General features: G+C 42.8%; 3 protein-coding genes across 11 annotated transcripts in view; 2 read left to right on the forward strand and 1 right to left on the reverse strand.

Moving 5' to 3' along the window:
• Positions 1-19374, reverse strand: part of LOC113017539 (phospholipase D1-like) — a 118436-nt gene that overhangs the window by 95242 nt on the left and 3820 nt on the right. The window lies entirely within an intron of this gene.
• The window catches only part of LOC145424469 (uncharacterized), a 113033-nt gene that overhangs the window by 16104 nt on the left and 77555 nt on the right, over positions 1-19374 (forward strand). The gene's annotated exons all lie outside the window — the stretch shown is intronic.
• On the forward strand, positions 144-10512 carry LOC145426140 (protein NLRC3-like). The gene is made up of 4 exons (XM_080299666.1): positions 144-293; positions 2692-2766; positions 5089-8836; positions 8992-10512. The coding sequence occupies exons 1-3, from the start codon at positions 144-146 to the stop codon at positions 6928-6930; spliced, it is 2067 nt and encodes a 688-aa protein (XP_080155792.1). The 3' UTR covers positions 6931-8836; positions 8992-10512.

A 19374-nucleotide genomic window follows, 5' to 3' on the forward strand; every position in this document is an offset into this window, starting at 1 on the left:
ACTCAAACTCACACAGCTGGTCAAGAAGGCTCAGCAGCTGCTGTATTTCCTGAGGAGGCTGAGGAAATTTGGTATGTTGGCCAAGATCCTCAGCAGGTTCTACAGCTGCACTGTGGAGAGCAGCCTGACAGCTGCATCACTGCATGGTACGGCAGCACTACTGCAAACCGCAAACGCCTGCAGAGAGTGATAACAACTGTGGAGAAGATCATCAGGACCCCGCTGCCCTCTCTGCAGAGCAGCTACCATCACAGAGTCCAGAGGAGAGACACACCTCTGCCCTCGAGACGAAGGTTCAGAAGTGTGAAATGTAGAACATCCAGACTCAACAACTCCATCTTCCCCACTGCTATCAGACTCCTGAACAGCTGACCGACCTCAAACTGCAGTTTGCACATCAGGTCACTTTGCACACTAAGTTCATTTTGCACATTAAACTCCATGTACATCCATGTACATCGACATCTGCAGACCACACGTGTCTTCAGTTACTTATTTGTACTTATTTGCAGTTATTTATCTTTTTATTTTATTTTTTTAAGTTATTTCTTATCCTTATTTTATCTTTTTATTTATTCTTATCTTGTTCTTTTAACGATTATCTAACTTGGCATTGTGCACGGTGTGTTTAGATTCAGTTTAAATTCAGGGACACGGAGCCCCTGTTGATCCTCTACCTAATCACACGAGCCACGGTGTGAGAACGGGTGTGGGTCTCAATCAGCCAAGGTTTTGGGTGAACCCATTGTGAGATCTAGCCCCACCCCATCATGTGATTTCCTGTGATCAAATGTCCCAGGATGTGAGTGGGCGTTAAGACGTCCATGTCCCTCTTCAAGCAACTTAAAGAAGTCCAGACGCTTTTCTTTCCAAGCTCCTTCAACAACATCATTCATAGAACAACTTCCAGCTTCTTTTGCTCGGCTACAGTTTGGATGGATTTGCAGATGCAACAAGACTAAAATGGTTAGGGTCAGGAGGTCAAAGGTCAGAGCTCCTGTGGGTCTGAGGGCGGCCTCACGCTGGAGAAGGATGAAGGAGTCTGACCTGAGCCAGTGTTTGACATGAACACATCAGCACTGCTGTCAGTGAGCCTAACGACAGCCGTTAGCATCATTTCAGTGTTTCAGTCATAAAAACACTTCCTGTCTCTGTGGTGGTTACAGTGACATCATGCAGTTTGTGCTTTGACCTCCAGAGGGCGACAAATCAGCACAGACAGAGAGCTCCATTCAAACTTTGCTGCCATCAGGAATAATTCTTCAAATATAATCATCAGTGTTTGAGCAGTTATGATATCAGGGACAATCTAGACATGTGTGACAATACTGAACATGTCACATGACACACCTCAAACATCATGTGATCCACTCTCAGTCTGCACTTTCATTCATGACTTCAACAGGTTGAAATGAGCTTTGAAGAAACATTCAGTGAAATAAATCTTTCATGGATTCATGTGAGCAGCAGATGAACTTTGTACCAACAACATCTTCAATAACAGAGTCTGAATGAAGCTCAGGTGTTGATGCTGCTCACTGATTGGACGCTTGCTTTCAGCTCTGCTCTCAGTCTTTACTGCACAGGTGAAGGTAGAAAGTGTGACTGGATCTATAGACTGGAAACAGAGAAACATGCTGAACATTTGAAGCTTTGCAGCAGAAATGTTCATGTTACAAATACAGCAGAGCTGATCTGGGATCAGTGTGTTCACACCTGCAGCTACAACAAGGTTTCATGTCTCCACACGTCAGCATGTGAACTTTACTCTGACTCAGTCTGAGCAGTCAGACGGCATATTTTTAAAGTTAACACATCAGCACACACAGAGCTGAGCCCCTCCCACCTGTGCTGAGTTTCAGGTGGAGCCCCGCCTCCTTCCAGGAAGCAGCTCACCTGTGTGTCCGTGTTTAGTGTCCAGGTGTGGAGTGGAGCTTGTTGTTGGTGTGTGAAGAAACTGTAAGTTTGCTTCGTTTCCTCCTTTAACAGTTTGTCTTTAGGAACTTTACTGTTTGTTCAGCTCGTGTTTGATTTCTTCACACAACAAACTGTGTGTGTTTGTATTTCCGGTCTCTCCATTAAAGTCAGTGTGTAATGTTTCCTGGCTAACATCAGCTGTGTGCAGCTTAGTTCAGCACAAATCTGCCGCTCCATAGTTCACGGTAACGGACTCACAGCTGGACCAACGAGGCCGAGTGTGTCCGCCACTCTGAGCTACGTTCGTGTTTGTGTACTTGTAGTTTGTACTTTGTGAGTTCACTCAGAGCCCACAGAGGACGCAGCGTACGTGATGACGTCACAGCCCTTTACCTCCTTTACTGTCACTGTGATTAATATTTACACACGAGACACCTGCAGAGCTCTGACGCTAAGCTAGCACACAGCATGCTAACACTAAGCTAGCCAAGAACCCAGAGTGACGTAAAGCTGAGTAAACACTGACCCCAGACCAGCACCGTGATAAAGTGAGCTGCTGCTGCTGAACTTGAACAGGTAACAAAGTGATGAGCAGTCAGGCTGCAGGTTTCTACCTGTTCATGTTTCTACAGTAGAATCACTTTGAAGTGTCTTTGTGCTGTTTCATCTTTGATTTGTGTTCATAAACACTCAGAGAAACATCACGTGACCTCATCAGGATCTGTGTTGGTGTGTCTGTGCTCCAGATTTTTGTGCTCCATGTCTGTGCTCCAGGTGTTTGTGCTCCAGGTGTTTGTGCTCCAGATGTTTGTGCTCCAGGTGTTTGTGCTCCAGGTGTTTGTGCACCAGGTGGAAAGGCTCTCAGTTTCCTCCTTGAAATAAGTGTTTATATTGTTGTTATATTGTTGACCCTTTATTGATCATGTGACTCATCACATGATCAGTCGTGAGCGTCATCCAGATCACAGCTGAAGAAGCTTCTCTGATGAAACGTCTTCCAGAAACTTAAAGACGTCTCTTTTCTCTCCAAGCTCCTTAGATCACATGACCTGGATGACTGAACCTACAGACATATTGACCTGGTTTCTAGGTCACATGACAGGTCAGAGGTCAGCGACTGTAACTCAGTTACTTCTGTTAATGTGAACTCACTGAGTGTTTGTGGTTTACCTCTCAGACTGACTGAAGATGATGATGGAGGAAGAGGAGGACAGAGCAGAGTCTGCAGGGTCCAGCTGTCCGTCTGTGAGGAGTGACCGGTCCAAAGGTCAAAATCCAGACTTCAGTGGTGAACCTGGAGCAACGAGGTCAGAGAGCTGAACTCACTGAGTAACAGAAATAATTCTGCACTGACATTATAATCAGTGTTGACTCTGGTTGATTGTCTGACTGTGTTTGTGAGCTGAGAGGAAATGAAAATGAGTTTGTAACAAAAATCAGTTTTGTCCAGTTTTCCTGTAAAAAGCTGAACTCTAATCTAAGAGGATGTTACTGACAGGAAACAGCTGCATTACCTGCAGTCTGTGTGATCACAGCTGCTTCAATCATGTTTGTGTCTGCAGAGGTCAGAGGTCACAGTCTGCAGGGTCCAGCTGTCCGTCTGTGAGGAGTGACTGGTCCAAAGATGACCCTCCAAACTTCAGTGGTGAACCTGGAGCAACGAGGTCAGAGAGCTGTGATGACTCCTTTACATGTTTGTGTTTCCTGGATAAATATGACCTGAAACATCCTCAGATTGTTACAAAGATTCATTAAAAAGAAAACAATGAAAGAGAAAAGATCCAAATGTTCGACTTGGTCATTTGCTGTTTGAGGACAGTGATGCTCATATCTGTGGGGAAAGTGTGACCTGAGTGGGTTCATGTTTGTCTTTAAAGAACAGAGCTGCTCTGATTCTCTTTGTGTCTGATCTGTTAAACAGTCTGAGAGGTCACACAGAGACCCAGCAGCTAAAGCCTGGATCATACTGGCTGCTGTTACTCCATCAGGACAACACTGAACCACAGTGGTGTGGATGTAGTGGATAAATCCCACCATACTGATGCTCAGAGTTAACCACAGGGAACAAAACCAGATGTTACCTTCAGATTGTGACCTTTGGAGTGGACGATGCAGATTTCAATAGAGAATAAATGTTGTTGTTTTTCAGCTGTGAAGAAAGAATCTAATTTTCTGAACTTAAGAATTTATGATGCTGGAAACAACATGGAGACTATAACACAACATTTCCACTGTGTTCATAGAATGAATGTAAAACTGTCAGACATTCATTAAATATGCAAAATGTCTACAGAAGCATCAGAGGGTCAGACGTGAAGCACTCAGTGATTTTGATCAAATGACTCATCAGTTATTGATCTGTACTACACTGATCTACCACGTTAGTAAAGCTGGTGTTCTGGTGGTGGAGGGAGACTCGGATCATGTTCTGGTTTTGGAGCAGTGATCTGCTGATGGTTCAGTTTGATGAGCTTCTTCAAAATCATCCCTGACATCACCACTGAAAGGACGTCCATGAAAACAGACTGAAAATTACTGATATGTTCACAATCTGAGAGTTTAAAACTTGACAGACTTGATTCAGATGAAGTTATTTGAGCAGAAACTCCTGGATCTTCATCCTGTGTTGATCTAATCCTTCATGGTTCCTCCACAGAGTGGACCAGCAGAGCTCAGAGGTTCCCAGTGGTCAGTCTGCCCAGCAGCATCAAACACAGCTGGACTCCATATTTATGGTCTGTACATGTACAACAACTACTGTTACATCTGTTCTGTTCACAGTCATCTCCATGCTGCTCTTTGTAGACCAGTGGATCGTCAGTGTGTCCAACATGGATCTGATGTTTGGCTCCATGATTTCAGTCTCATTGGCTCATTCATAAATATTCTGTTCCAGCTGCTGGAGGACAACATCATCACTTTTGTGAAGAACGAGCTGAAGAAGATCCAGAAGGTTCTGAGTCCAGGTTACCCAGAATGCTTAGACAGTCAGAGGAGCAGCAGCAGAGAGGCATTTGTGAAGATCACAGTGGACTTCCTGAGGAGAATGAAGCAGGAGGAGCTGGCTGACCGTCTGCAGAGCAGTAAGAGGATTTCTGTAAAGATTTAAGCTGCTGGATAAATGAACATTTTCCAGAGATGGAAGATGGAGCAACATGTTTTAAAGATTAGTTCTTTTTGGAATTGAGTGTTTATTTTTCTTCTCATTCAGAACTTCAAGCTGCAGTTTGTCATCGTAACCTTAAATCCACCCTGAAGAAGAAGTTCCAGTGTGTGTTTGAGGGCATCGCTAAAGCAGGAAACCCAACCCTCCTGAATCAGATCTACACAGAGCTCTACATCACAGAGGGAGGGACTGCAGAGGTCAATGATGAACATGAGGTCAGACAGATTGAAACAGCATCCAGGAAACCAGACAGACCAGAAACAACAATCAGACAAGAAGACATCTTTAAAGCCTCACCTGGAAGAGACGAACCAATCAGAACAGTGCTGACAAAGGGAGTGGCTGGCATTGGGAAAACAGTCTTAACACAGAAATACAGCCTGGACTGGGCTGAAGACAAAGCCAACCAGGACATCCAGTTCATATTTCCATTCACTTTCAGAGAGCTGAATGTGCTGAAAGAGGAAAAGTTCAGCTTGGTGGGACTTGTTCATCACTTCTTTACTGAAACCAAAGAAGCAGGAATCTGCAGCTTTGAAGACTTCCAGGTTGTGTTCATCTTTGATGGTCTGGATGAGTGTCGACTTCCTCTGGACTTCCACAAAACTACAATCCTAACTGACCCTAGAAAGTCCACCTCAGTGGATGTGCTGCTGATAAACCTCATCAGGGGGAAACTGCTTCCCTCTGCTCGCCTCTGGATAACCACACGACCTGCAGCAGCCAATCAGATCCCTCCTGACTGTGTTGGCATGGTTACAGAGGTCAGAGGGTTCACTGACCCACAGAAGGAGGAGTACTTCAGGAAGAGATTCAGAGATGAGGAGCAGGCCAGCAGGATCATCTCCCACATCAAGACATCACGAAGCCTCCACATCATGTGTCACATCCCAGTCTTCTGCTGGATCACTGCTACAGTTCTGGAGGATGTGCTGGAAACCAGAGAGGGAGGAGAGCTGCCCAAGACCCTGACTGAGATGTACATCCACTTCCTGGTGGTTCAGGCCAAAGTGAAGAAGGTCAAGTATGATGGAGGAGCTGAGACAGATCCACACTGGAGTCCAGAGAGCAGGAAGATGATGGAGTCTCTGGGAAAACTGGCTTTTGATCAGCTGCAGAAAGGAAACCTGATCTTCTATGAATCAGACCTGACAGAGTGTGGCATCGATATCAGAGCAGCCTCAGTGTACTCAGGAGTGTTCACACAGATCTTTAAAGAGGAGAGAGGACTGTACCAGGACAAGGTGTTCTGCTTCATCCATCTGAGTGTTCAGGAGTTTCTTGCTGCTCTTCATGTCCATCTGACCTTCATCAACTCTGGACTCAATCTGCTCGAAGAACAACAAAAAACCTCCAAGAAGTCTGAAACAAGAGAATCTGCAGAGAAACACTTCTACCGGAGTGCTGTGAAGAAGGCCTTACAGAGTCCAAATGGACACCTGGACTTGTTCCTCCGCTTCCTCCTGGGTCTTTCACTGCAGACCAATCAGACTCTCCTACGAGGTCTGCTGACACAGACAGGAAGTAGCTCACAGACTAATCAGGAAACAGTCCAGTACATCAAGGAGAAGCTCAGTGAGAATCTGTCTGCAGAGAAAAGCATCAATCTGATCCACTGTCTGAATGAACTGGATGATCGTTCTCTAGTGGAGGAGATCCAACAGTCCCTGAGATCAGGACGTCTCTCCACAGATGAACTGTCTCCTGCTCAGTGGTCAGCTCTGACCTTCATTTTACTGTCATCAGAAGAAGATCTGGATGTGTTTGACCTGAAGAAATACTCTGCTTCAGAGGAGGCTCTTCTGAGGCTGCTGCCAGTGGTCAAAGCCTCCAACAAAGCTCTGTAAGTAAATCTGTGATCATGTTTATTTTTAAAATGTTGATTAAAAGTGGTCATAGATTTCTTCCATGACAGATCCATGTCCTAAAACCATGAGACAGCGTAGTTGTATAGTATAAAAGAAAAAAGGAGAACTTTTGACCACAATATTGTAACTTGAATGAACTTTTGATACAGCCTTTAAACATAAAATTTATGAACAGAATCAGTGACAAAGGGCAGCCCTGGTGGAGCCCATCACCCACCGGACTTATTACTATCCAACGTATTGCCGGCTATGCCAACCAAGCTCTCTCAATGGTTGTAAAAGGATCGAATGGCCTGTAGCAATGGCCATAAAATGTTTCTCAGTTTCATTATTTTCAGTCACATCTGTTTTTGATTATTAACTGAATATTTTAAAATTCAGGCTTTTTATGTTATACAAAACATATTTTCTTATGTCTTGTATTGATTCTGAAGGAATAGTTTTCATCAGTATCGCAGATACCAGCCTGAATTTTACTTTGTATTGGATCAGAAAGGAAATCAGTGGCATCACACATCACTTACAGCAACTTCGGTACCTCTTCATTTTAATAAACTGGGGGAGGTGCACCAAGATTCAGTATGAGATAAAGAATTATTTTTAACTGTAAGGTTGGAGAAATCTGTTGTTGGAAATTGGAAGAACAGGTCATCTTAAAAATCACTGCATTGTAGTTTTATTCAGGCCCCTTCAATCTGTGATCGCTGTTGCTTTGCATTGTAAATGCTACTATTACAAAAGTCACAAATATTAGTGTATGTGTGTGTTGTTGGGTAATAAACCAAAGGAACATAATCTACCAGCATCTCACTGATTTCTGCTTAAAAACAACAAAAAAAAGCAATAAAGCTCTGATTTGTTTGGTTGATCTTCTCTCCCTTCCCGCTTGATTTCAGACTGAGTGGCTGTAACCTGTCAGACAGAAGCTGTGAAGCTCTGTCCTCAGTCCTGAGCTCCCAGTCCTCCCATCTGACAGAGCTGGACCTGGGTAACAACAACCTGCAGGATTCAGGACTGAAGCTTCTGTCTGCTGGGATAAAGAGTCAATACTGCAAACTGGAAACGCTGAGGTCAGATCAAGCAATATCGATTTTTTTTCATCAATTAACATCATTTAATCAATTTCATTTGGAAAAAATTAACATTGTGTGTATGTTTTTTTATTTGATTTAATGAATCCATGCAAGTCACAGTAAACTGCCACATTTGTCTTTTGTAACATGAGGCAATAAGGATTCCAGCATGTCCTGGAAACATACATGCCAACACTCCTGATTTTTCCGGGAGAATCCTGAATTTCAGTGCCCCTCCCGAAAATCTCCCGGAGCCACCATTCTCCTGTATTTCTCCTGATTTTCCACCCGGAAAACAAAATAGAAAAACCATATCCCAGAATTCATAGCCCAGCCAATTCCAGTTTCCAACAATGGCTGCAGCTACTTAGTTTTAATATTGCTCTTAATACTCTTTCTGGGTCAAAAAATAAACTTTTAACATATTTTCAGGCGAAAATGTCGTATGTTTTGTTTTTTTAATGAATCCATGCAAGTCACAGTAAACTGCCACATTTGTCTTTTGTAACATGAGGCAATAAGGATTCCAGCATGTCCTGAAACAGTGTTGAAATACTATAAATGTAGTAGCTCCTCATGGCACCATGAATATACTTTTAACACAAGTGTTTCATGTCTTCTTGTCATCCTTTCTTCAGACTGAGTGGCTGTAACCTGTCAGACAGAAGCTGTGAAGCTCTGTCCTCAGTCCTGAGCTCCCAGTCCTCCCATCTGACAGAGCTGGATCTGGGTAACAACAACCTGCAGGATTTAGGACTGAAGCTTCTGTTTTCTGCAGTGGAAAGTCCAAAGTGTACACTTGGGATTCTCAGGTCAGGATTCAGTCTTTTCCGATGATGATTTTAAAAACCGAGTCAGGTCGATAAATGGCTTACTCATTTACAACAGACATGATTTGTTAAATCACCTTATATATGTGTGCTTAAGTTCTGTGCTGCTCTGATTTATTGCCTGTGCTGTCTTTCAGTTCAGCTTTGTCGAGCCTCTGGTAGGATTTCTTTTACATGACCTGTGTACAAACAAAACAGGAAACACATTAAGCTGAAGTAAGATGCACAATTTGAAAAATGGGGCACAAAAAATGTTGCTGCTTTCTGGAAAGTGCGTCTAAGAAGACCCAATGGAGAAAGTGAAGAGAAAAATCAAAGATTAAGAAGAAGAAAATGGCAGAGGCAGTTTCTCTTGGACTGCCTGCAGATGGGGCGAGACTCTAGAAACAGGGACGATTGGAGAAAATGCAAAGAGGCCATATGATAAACCAGGAGATGAATACTCTGGTGTTCTGGGGATAGTGGGAGTGAGAGGGAGAGATGCCAGTAAATGATTTCAAGGATCAATTTCAGAGAATCAGAGCTAAGAAACCAAAGCAAGTGGGCAACTAAAAACATATGGACAGACTCATAATTAGGCCAAAGACACATTAAAGCAATTATTACAGGTTTAGAAACAGGGATGGATATGAAGGAGCTTAGCATGAATTTGCATTGAGGAAAGAATAGCAACGAGCATCAGAGGAAACAGGAAAACTAAAAGGATGTACTGGCAGGAATACTGCAGTACTTTAGGAAGAACTACACCAGTTCAGAATGTGGGGAGTACAATAAAGAACATGGATGCAGACAGGAAACAACAGCAGCTGTTGTAAAGTAAATTCAAACTCCATTAAATGCAGCTGGTTGAGTTGAAAACAATGGAGAATGATTGTGTTACGTTGTTTATTCTCTATAGAAATGGAGCAGAAGGAGTGCATGCAGAGCTGGACGTGGGCTGTATATACATGCGTGTATCTGTGTTGTCTGTGAGCAGAGAAAACAAAGCGCTGGAAATGTCCAGTGTATCATAAGCCAGCCAGTCCTGTTACTGCAATTCACTTCTTCACCCGAAAGTGTCACCATCAGGCTTCAACAGCAGTTTCCAGTATTAATAGTGTTAATGAGCTACAGGTCGTATGGATGGGAAAATGTAGAGATGCTGGGAAAACAATATGATCAAATCCACAGTGGGAATAATTGAAGTGATGACGGCAGGTGTAGAGAACAAAAATGAATCATATTGAAATGTTAAATCAGGAAAATCCTGGAGAAGAGGATAGTTCTAATGTTCAGTTTGTAAGGTTGAATTCAAAGCAGCTCTTAAATGCATAAAAATGACTTCACCTGACGTCAGACTGAACAATCGGATTAGCTACTGATATTGATTTAACCCTTTAAGACCTACCATAGAACCAAGTCCGCCAGAGCTTATATTATATTTTTACATGCTGTAGAGCCATTGTTGGGAGCATTTCTAGTTGCTATACATCAATACAACCATTACAGCCTAAATTTTTATAATATGTATGTATTAAGTGCATAGTAATTACATAAATTGCAAAAAAGTGCAATAAACTACAAAAAAATTGAAAATCGTTTTTTTAACATATATTTCTAGATAGAGAAATTTAAGAGGCTTATCCCTCAAAACTGTAAATACAAAAAAGTTGCACAAAATAGTTTCCCACCACAGGAAATTTATTTTGAGTGCCTTCATAGTTTTATTTTTGAAATACACCAATTTTTATATACTGCAGGAAAAACGAAAAAATAAATATTATACTGCAAATTTGCAAAATAACAGCATATGCATCAAAATAAACTATTTCCAGCAGTGCAATATGAGTCCTAAGCATATGTGGAAGGAAACTGTAACCTAGGACAAGCTGATGGCATAAGATGTAAGTACAACTCCTCAGGTTTCATATGCAAAAAAATTATTGCGCTAGCTCACGTGGTTACAGTGCTACCGGGATTTAAAAATAGTTGCGCAAAACGGAGTGTGCCCACTCTGACCAGTTTTAAAGGGTTAAAGCAAGAAAATATGGTATTAGCATTAGCTGCCAATTCCTATTCACCTAAAATTAGCATTACCTGCTAATGGCAGTCTACTTAGCATTAACTCCTCACTAATGTGATGCTAATTCACAATAAATTAGCTTTAGCATTAGCTGCTAGCATCAGCCTACCTAGCACTAGCTGCTCACATTGTTAAAAGGGAAGAGAATACGATATTAGCATTAGCTGGTAATAATTATTCACCCCTAATTAGAATTAGCCGCTAATGGCAGCATACTGAGCATTAACTCCTCACATCGTTGTAATGCAAATGAGGCTAACTTGCATTAAATTAGACTGCTGTTATTAGCTAATGCTATTTAGCAGTAGCTGCTCACATTGTTATAAAGCAAAGGAAAACGATATGAGCATTAGGTTCTAATGCGTATTTGCCTTAAATTAGACGTAGGTGCTAATGGCAGCCTACTTAGCATTAGCAGCTCAGATGTTGTAATGCTAGGAAAAAGAGTGTTAGCATTAGCCGTTCACATTGTTATAAAGTTAAGGGAAATAGTGTTGGCATTAGCTACTCACATTGTTAAAAAAGTAAGTGTTAGCATTAGTGCATAATGCTAATTCACGTCAAATTAGCATTAGTTAATAACAGCAGCCTATTTACCATTGGCAGATAATGTTGACCTTGGCCCACTGGAAGAGTTAAGAACTAAAGATTTAGGAGTGTTTCTCGATAGCTCTTTCTCATTTGAGAAACAAATGAATTCTGTTATTAAAACCAGCTGTAAGGTTTATATTGTTGATTGTCATTTATGCTTAGAAATATTTACTCATATATGCTTAGAGTTTTATAATCGATTGCATAATGATAGAGGTTTGATCCTGAGTAGTCTGTAAAGACTCTGTGTGCCTTCCAGAGTGCTCTGGCATGCAGACAGCACTTGGGGCAATGAGAGAGGTCGTACCCTCTCTTACTGATTTATGGTGTAGGACAGGGGTCTCAAACTTACGGAGCCCCACAGGGGACATGGGAGAAAAAAAAATTAGGGAGAAAAAATAAAAAATTAGGGAGGAAAAAAAAAAATTAAGACGGACTTTTGCGAGATCTCGCAAAACAAACTCGGGATCTCCCAAAAGTATTGCGAGATATCGCAAAAGTTTTAGCCGCATTCTTCGGAGGCCGCCAGCTCGAAGCCGACCGGGAGGTTGAGGCACGATGTGCTGGGAAAGCGGTGTTCCTCCCGGCTGTAGTAGGTCTCGACCTCCTGTTAGCTTCGAGCTAGTGCCCACCAGCTCGAAGCCGACCGGGAGGTCGAGGCACGATGTGCCGGGAAAGCGGTGTTCCTCCCGGCTGTAGTAGGTCTCGACCTCCCGTTAGCTTCGAGCTAGTTGCCGCCAGCTCGAAGCTGACCGGGAGGTCGAGGCACGATGTGCCGGGAAAGCAGTGTTCTTCCCGGCTGTAGTAGGTCTCGACCTCCCGTTAGCTTCGAGCTAGTGGGTGTCAGATCTCCAAAAACGTCGGAGCACTTTTGCAAATATGTGATGTCTTGTAAACCGAGCAGGTATCTGACGTTTACACAACTACATTCACGCCTCAAAATATCTTAAAAGTGTATTTTGTGACCCAGAAAGAGTAATATTACAACTAAGTAGCTGCCGCCATTGTTGGAATTCAACTTTTGCGAGAAAGTTTTGCGGGATCTCGCAATACTTTTGCGAGATCCCGAGTTTGTTTTGCGAGATCTCGCAAAAGTCACTCTTAATTTTTTTTTTCTCCCTAGTTTTTTTTTCTTCTCCCAAATAATTTTTTCTCCCTAATTTTTTTTTTCTCCCTAATTTTTTTTTCTCCCATGTCCCCTGCGGGGCTCCGTACAGCTCAATTTAGCTGGGGGCCGCTGCAGGCAGAGTCTGGGTGAGGCTGGGCCGCATTAGGTTTTCCACAAGAAAGGCATGGTTAAAAAACTTCCATTCTTCTCAAATCTCTTTATTTTTATTTTTTAACACAAAATATGACAAATAAATAAACAAATTAAGAATTAATAAGAAAATAAATCAATCTGTAATACATAAATAAAATAAGAATAAGATATTTTTAGTCAGTGAACTTATGTGTTTCTTTCAGTCTTCTATATCTGCTGTATTTAGATAAAAATGTCTGTATTAACGGTTCTATAACCTTCTTCTGAACATGAATGGAACACTGTAGAAAATGAACTGTTCTTCTGAACATGGCTTCTCTTGCCTACTCCTTGCTGCTAGAGACCTGGCAGCGTTTCCTCTCACATAGCCGAGCCAGATTTGGCCTGAGGGAGGAAGCAGTTGCGACCCTCAGTATGTCTTGAAGATGATCATCCGTAAGTCTGGACCTGTACTTGGACTTATTGAAGTTCAAAGTGGAGAAGAGCTTTTGGCACAAGTATGTGCTACCAAAAAGGCACATGGTCCGCTTGAACATTCGGGAAAGCCGAGGGAAACTAGGGCTCAATCCTCTCAAAAATTGTCCAAGCTTGTCTGCTTTTCCACTCACCTCCCTGAACTTTGCTTTGAGTTCAGAGTTACACTGCAGCTCAATGAGCTCCATTTGAAGCACAGAAGGGGCATCTTGCACATCAAAGGAGAAGGGGTCTGCAAAAATGTGAAAGGTGGCTCTGTGTGTCTTGAAGTCAGCAAATCTGTGATCAAATTCCTCCTGTAGCCTCAAAATGACATCAACATACTTGTCAGCACTGAATGGTGTGCCTGCATCCACGAGTGCCTTGCATGCTGGGAAATGGCAAAGGTTTGTCTGAGAGAGCTGAGCTTTCCAGAGCGCCAGTTTTGTGGAGAATGCTCTCACGTTGTCATAGGCAGCACTGACAAGTTGCCCCTGGCCTTGTAACGTCTTGTTCAGTACATTAAGCTCATGTGTCATATCAACAAGAAAAGCTGAGTCCATGAGCCATTTGGGATCAGTTAGCACAGGAACACTAACTCCATCCTTCTCCATGAAGGCTTCACTGCTGCTCTCAACTCAAAAAGTCTCTTTAATACATTTCCCCTGCTGAGCCAACGTACCTCAGTGAAGTTGAGCACATCCCCATATTCTGACTCCATTTCCTCTAAAAAAGCTCAGAACCTTCGGTGCTTTAAGCCCCTGGATCTGATTTGGTTGATGCATTTCACAACAATAGACATCACATTGTCAAACTTCAGGCATTTGCTGCAAAGGACCTGCTGATGGATGATGCAGTGCAGAGCAATGGCCTCCTCCACGCCTTCCTCTTCCAGTTTGTTTTGTGCCACCAGTCCATTTTTCCTCCCTGTCATTGATGGCGCTCCATCTGTTGTTATTCCAACAAACCTCTTCCATGGCAAACCAACATTCTCAATGGCATTACACAGCTTGTAAATATCTGCTGAGCGGTGGTCTGGCCATGCATTGGAATTACTGTGAGCAGCTCCTCCATCACTTCAAAACTGTCATCAACACCACGGACATACATTGGGAGCTGGGCAGTGTCGGTGATGTCTGTGGTCTCATCAAGAGCGACTGAGTATACACTGAAACATTTGGCTTTCTCACACAGTTGGTCATAAATGTCACTTGACAGGTCAGAAATGCGATCTGCTGCGGTGTTGGCAGAAAGGCTGATGTTGCTAAACTGACCTTTCTTTCCCGGACAGACTATATTTGCAGCCTGCAACATGCACTTTTAGACAAATCCACCTTCTGTGAATGGCTTCCCTGCTTTAGCAATCATCTCACTAACCACGTGGCTCCGACTGCTGCATTATTCTCTTTGGTTGCTTTATTGAAGGTCATTTCTGCTTCTTTTTCTTGCAACCGTAGCACGGCGATCGGCAGATAAAAAGCTGGTAGCAGTCTCCTTTCTTTTTACCCTCGATATTCATGTCTTTCATGACGACACGAACACCGTGGCGTTTGCAGATGGTAGAAAGTGCAGGGATAGCGAGTGCAAAAAAGGCGACTGCTCACGGCGCCGGGCTGTTGTTACAGGAGAAAGAAGCGGAAATGACACCGTGACATATAACAAATAACATCAGCTGTTTCTGATGTTAGTTGTTTTGACTGCTTTTACATTATATTGAAATATATGTAATGTTCATGTTTGCTGCAATGCAAACGCAGTGATGCAAATAAAAACATCGAGCCACAAATTGCGAGTGTGGACACTTCATCTCTTTGCTCCTTAAATGCTTTTCTTCTTTTATTGATTTTTATGCTGATTTTTTCCCTTTTTTCCGTATGAGCTTACCTGCGATAGCTTCTGGACACTTATAGATTATTAGGACTAAAGTGTTCTTAACAGAAACAGCAACATTTTTATAGTTACCTTATCCTCAGCGCTCCGTGTGTCTTTGGCCTAGACACAGCTGAAGCCTGATTACAGCCTGGAAGCCTGGAAAGGTGCTAACCGCTAGGCTAACTAGCAACGAGATGCCTTCCCTCTCCACAGATGACTACCACAGCCCCCTGCAGAAGATTGCAGTACTGGAGACAAAAATTCATCGCTTAGAAGTAAACGTGGAGGTAAATGGACTGTGTGGAAATGAAACAACCTTGCCTTTTATTCAAAACAATGGCGACGAGCAAGCTAGTACACAGCTAAGGAGCACAGATAACATGACCAAGAAAGTAGACTCTGTGCATTATTATAAATCCTCAAGTGATAATCCCCCCTTGGACTGTCTTGGTGCAAAACCAAGACATAAATCATGTCTCCTGGAAGGGGGAGGACGTATCACGGGCAGAGCACAGCGAGCTGAAGTCTCTGAAACCGACTGGCCTTCACTTCCTACGAGACAGAGAAGTTCGAGAGGAAACAGGACTGGACAACTGTGAATAGGAAGGTTAACAACAAACCTCCAAAACAACTGAATGTGAAACTGCACAACAGATTTGCTCCACTATCAAAGGACCCTGGATCTATATCGGACAACCATCCATCTAAAAGCAGTGAAGTAAGGTCTGAAAATCTGTTTAAAAGTAAAAGACCACAGGGAAAGCTAAAGGCTAGGCCTGAAACTCTGATTGTGGGTGACTCTGCCGTAAAGGATGTACAAATGATGTGCGGTAAGAACACTAAAGTCCTCTGCTTTCCTAAGGATATGGTCAACAACCTGAAGGAGAGAATTCTTCAAATTGCAGATGAATATCCAACTGTGACAAACACTGTTCTGCATACAGGGTCAAACGATGTGTCCAAACAACAGTCGGAGGTTCTGAAACGGGACTTTACTGGATTACTAAATACTGTAAACTCTCTGAATGCAGCTGTATTCATCAGTGGACCTGTACCGCCGGTCAGAGGAGGAGACGAGAGATTCAGCAGGTTGTTTACACTGAATAAATGGCTTATATCAGCATGTACTGACCACTCGGTGCATTTTATCAACAACTTTAATATCTTTTGGGAATGCAGGCATCTGTTTAAAGCAAATGGATTTAATTTTAACAAGTCAGGGGTGAAACTGTTCACCTCCAACTTGTTTTATTCCATACGTCATCCATCTGTGCTTGGTGCCAAGGCTGAGATAAACGAGGAGTTATCTCATGAAGAGGAACAAACAGTACTCCAAGAACAGACAAAGCCCAGCAGAAACCTTGAGGAGGAGCTCCATTTGCCCCCACCTGGGAAGAGCCTCAGAAAGGAGAGACATCTGAGGCAAGAAGAGGGGTCCCTATTTGCCTCCAACTCTCTCAACAACACCAACGACCAGGACCAGGGACCACGATCTTCCCCAGTCCCCCAAACCCCTGACAGGCCATCACCCTCCTCCCCCTCCCTTTCTCCCCCCTCCCCACACCTGAAATTCACTGAGGAGATGATGGAGCGGGTCAATGCTGGGCTCAGATCTACCCCCCGGCCCAATCCCTTTTTGTCCCCCATAAACCCCCCACCAGAGCGGCCAAAGGTTCGCCATCGAGCCCCACCCTCAACAGAGCAATCGAAGTCACATTGCCCAGCCTCGCCCCCCTTAGTTCCTCCTTACCACCTTCATGCTCTGTCTCCGCAGTCTGATGTGTGATGTGTGGAGGGTCCGGGCTGCGAGGATTATGGCAGTGGTGACTTTTCCCAGGAGAAGCTGGGACCCTGTTTACTAGAAGGTTTTAAAATCTCTGTACTTTTAGGTGACAGAAGGAGACATGTGGCCTGGTCAAAACACAGAGAGGTGCACTCTAAAAGATCCTTAAACATAGTAAACATACCTTGTGTGCCACAGACTGCTCCCAAACACGAGGGGACAAGTAATGCCTCTAAAACACTTAAGTTGGCTTTATTAAACGTTAGATCTTTAGCTGGGAAAACATTTTTAATTAATGATTTAATCACTGAGCACAGCCTTGATTTTATGTTTTTAACTGAAACTTGGTTGGACCAAAGTAACAGTAGAGCTGTTCTCATCGAGACGACCCCTCCTAACTACAGTTTTATCAGTGAGGCCAGGGTGAGCAGGAGAGGAGGAGGGGTTGCTGTCTTATTTAATGAATCATTTCAATGTAAGCAGCTATCTCCTGGAAGTTTTCAGTCTTTTGAATATGTGGCTTTACAGCTGAAGGCCCCATCCAAAGTTGTGTTTCTTAATGTTTACAGGCCTCCCAAATACTGCACAGACTTTTTTAATGACCTCAGTGAACTGCTGTCTGTGATCTGTGTTGATTTTGACTGTGTAATTATTGCTGGGGATTTTAACATTCATGTGGACAACCCTCAGGACAAAGGGACTAAAGACCTGAGTAACACTCTGGGCAACTTTGGGCTGACTCAGCATGTAACAGAGGCCACACATAATAGAGGACACACTCTTGACCTACTGATCTCCAAAGGCCTGAGCATTTCAAAGGTTACTGTGTCTGATGTGGGCGTGTCTGATCATTACTGTGTTTTCTTTGAAAGTAAAATCTCAGCCCACATAAATATATCAACAACAGTGATCACAAAACGGTGTATAACTGAACACAGTAGTGCAATTTTTAACCAGGTCTTCCCATTAACACCTGACCTGTCCAGAGGGTCAGTCAATGAGCTCGTCAATAGCTTCAATGCTAACATGTTAAATGTAATGGACACTATTGCTCCCATTAAGGTGAAGGAAGGAAGGAGTCTCCATGGAGAAACTCCACACTGGTGAAAAATGAAAAAAGAGAGTGTAGGAAAGCTGAGCAGGTTCACTATGACATCTATAAAGAGAAACTTCACAATTTTAATTTACAACTGAGGAGTGCAAGGAGGTCCTACTTCTCTGACATCATCACTAAAAACAGCCATAATGCTCGGGTCTTATTTTCTACAGTTGACAGGCGAACAAACCCTCCTGTGTCAGTGGCAGCTGAACTTCATTCGACCATGGCCTGCAATGACTTTGCCAAATTCTTCACAGAAAAAATCCAAAAAATTAGACAAGCAGTTGGTACATCAACAGCAGATCCAGGATATGTACTGTGTCCACCAAAAAAACTGTTTAAACACCATGAAACAGTTTCACCCGATTAACAGCAAAGACCTGGAGGACATCTTAGGTCAACTGAACTCCTCCTCCTGCTGTTTAGATGTCCTGCCAACAAGTTTTTTCAAAAAGGTCTCAAAGACTTTAGAGTCAGACCTGTTACAGATCGTCAATTTTTCTTTATTATCAGGTGTGTTTCCAGAATCACTAAAAACTGCCGTAATAAAACCTATACTGAAAAAGGACAACCTTGACAAGACACAAATGAACAACTACAGGCCGATCTCAAATCTCCCATTTTTAAGTAAGATCATTGAAAAAGCAGTTTCTCAACAGCTCAGTTACTTCTTAAAAAAGAATAACTGCTACGATGCCTTCCAGTCAGGTTTTAGACAGAACCACAGCACTGAAACCGCTCTGACCAAAGTGTTTAATGACATATGTCTGAATACAGACAGTGGAAAAATGTCAGTCCTAGTTTTACTGGATCTCAGTGCAGCATTTGATACAGTTGACCACAACATATTACTCAAACGACTGGAGAACTGGACAGGTCTTTCAGGAACTGTACTAAACTGGTTCAAGACATACTTAGAAAACAGGAAATACTTTGTATCAATAGGTAACTTCACATCTGAGCAGACAAGTATCACATGTGGAGTTCCCCAAGGTTCCATCTTGGGACCCCTTCTGTTTAACATTTGCATGCTCCCACTGGCACAGATTATAAAGAACAACAAAACTATCATAGCTATGCAGATGACACACAAATATATATCACAATGTCACCAGGAGACCGAGGCCCTGTACAGGCTCTTGGTAAATGCATTGAGGAAATTAATGACTGGTTGTGCCACAATTTTCTCCAGCTAAACAAAAACAAAACTGAGGTAATAGTCTTTGGCGCCAAAGAAAAACGATTACAGGTCACCAGAGAACTTCAATCTATACATCTAAAAACCACAAACCAGGCGAGAAATTTGGGTGTAGTGATGGATGCAGACCTAAACTTAGAAAAACACATTAAGACAATAACAAAGTCAGCTTACTATCACCTCAAGAATATTTCAAGGATA

The sequence above is a fragment of the Astatotilapia calliptera genome, chromosome 3 (assembly GCF_964374335.1).
Source record: "Astatotilapia calliptera chromosome 3, fAstCal68.1, whole genome shotgun sequence".
Classification (NCBI taxonomy): domain Eukaryota; kingdom Metazoa; phylum Chordata; class Actinopteri; order Cichliformes; family Cichlidae; genus Astatotilapia; species Astatotilapia calliptera.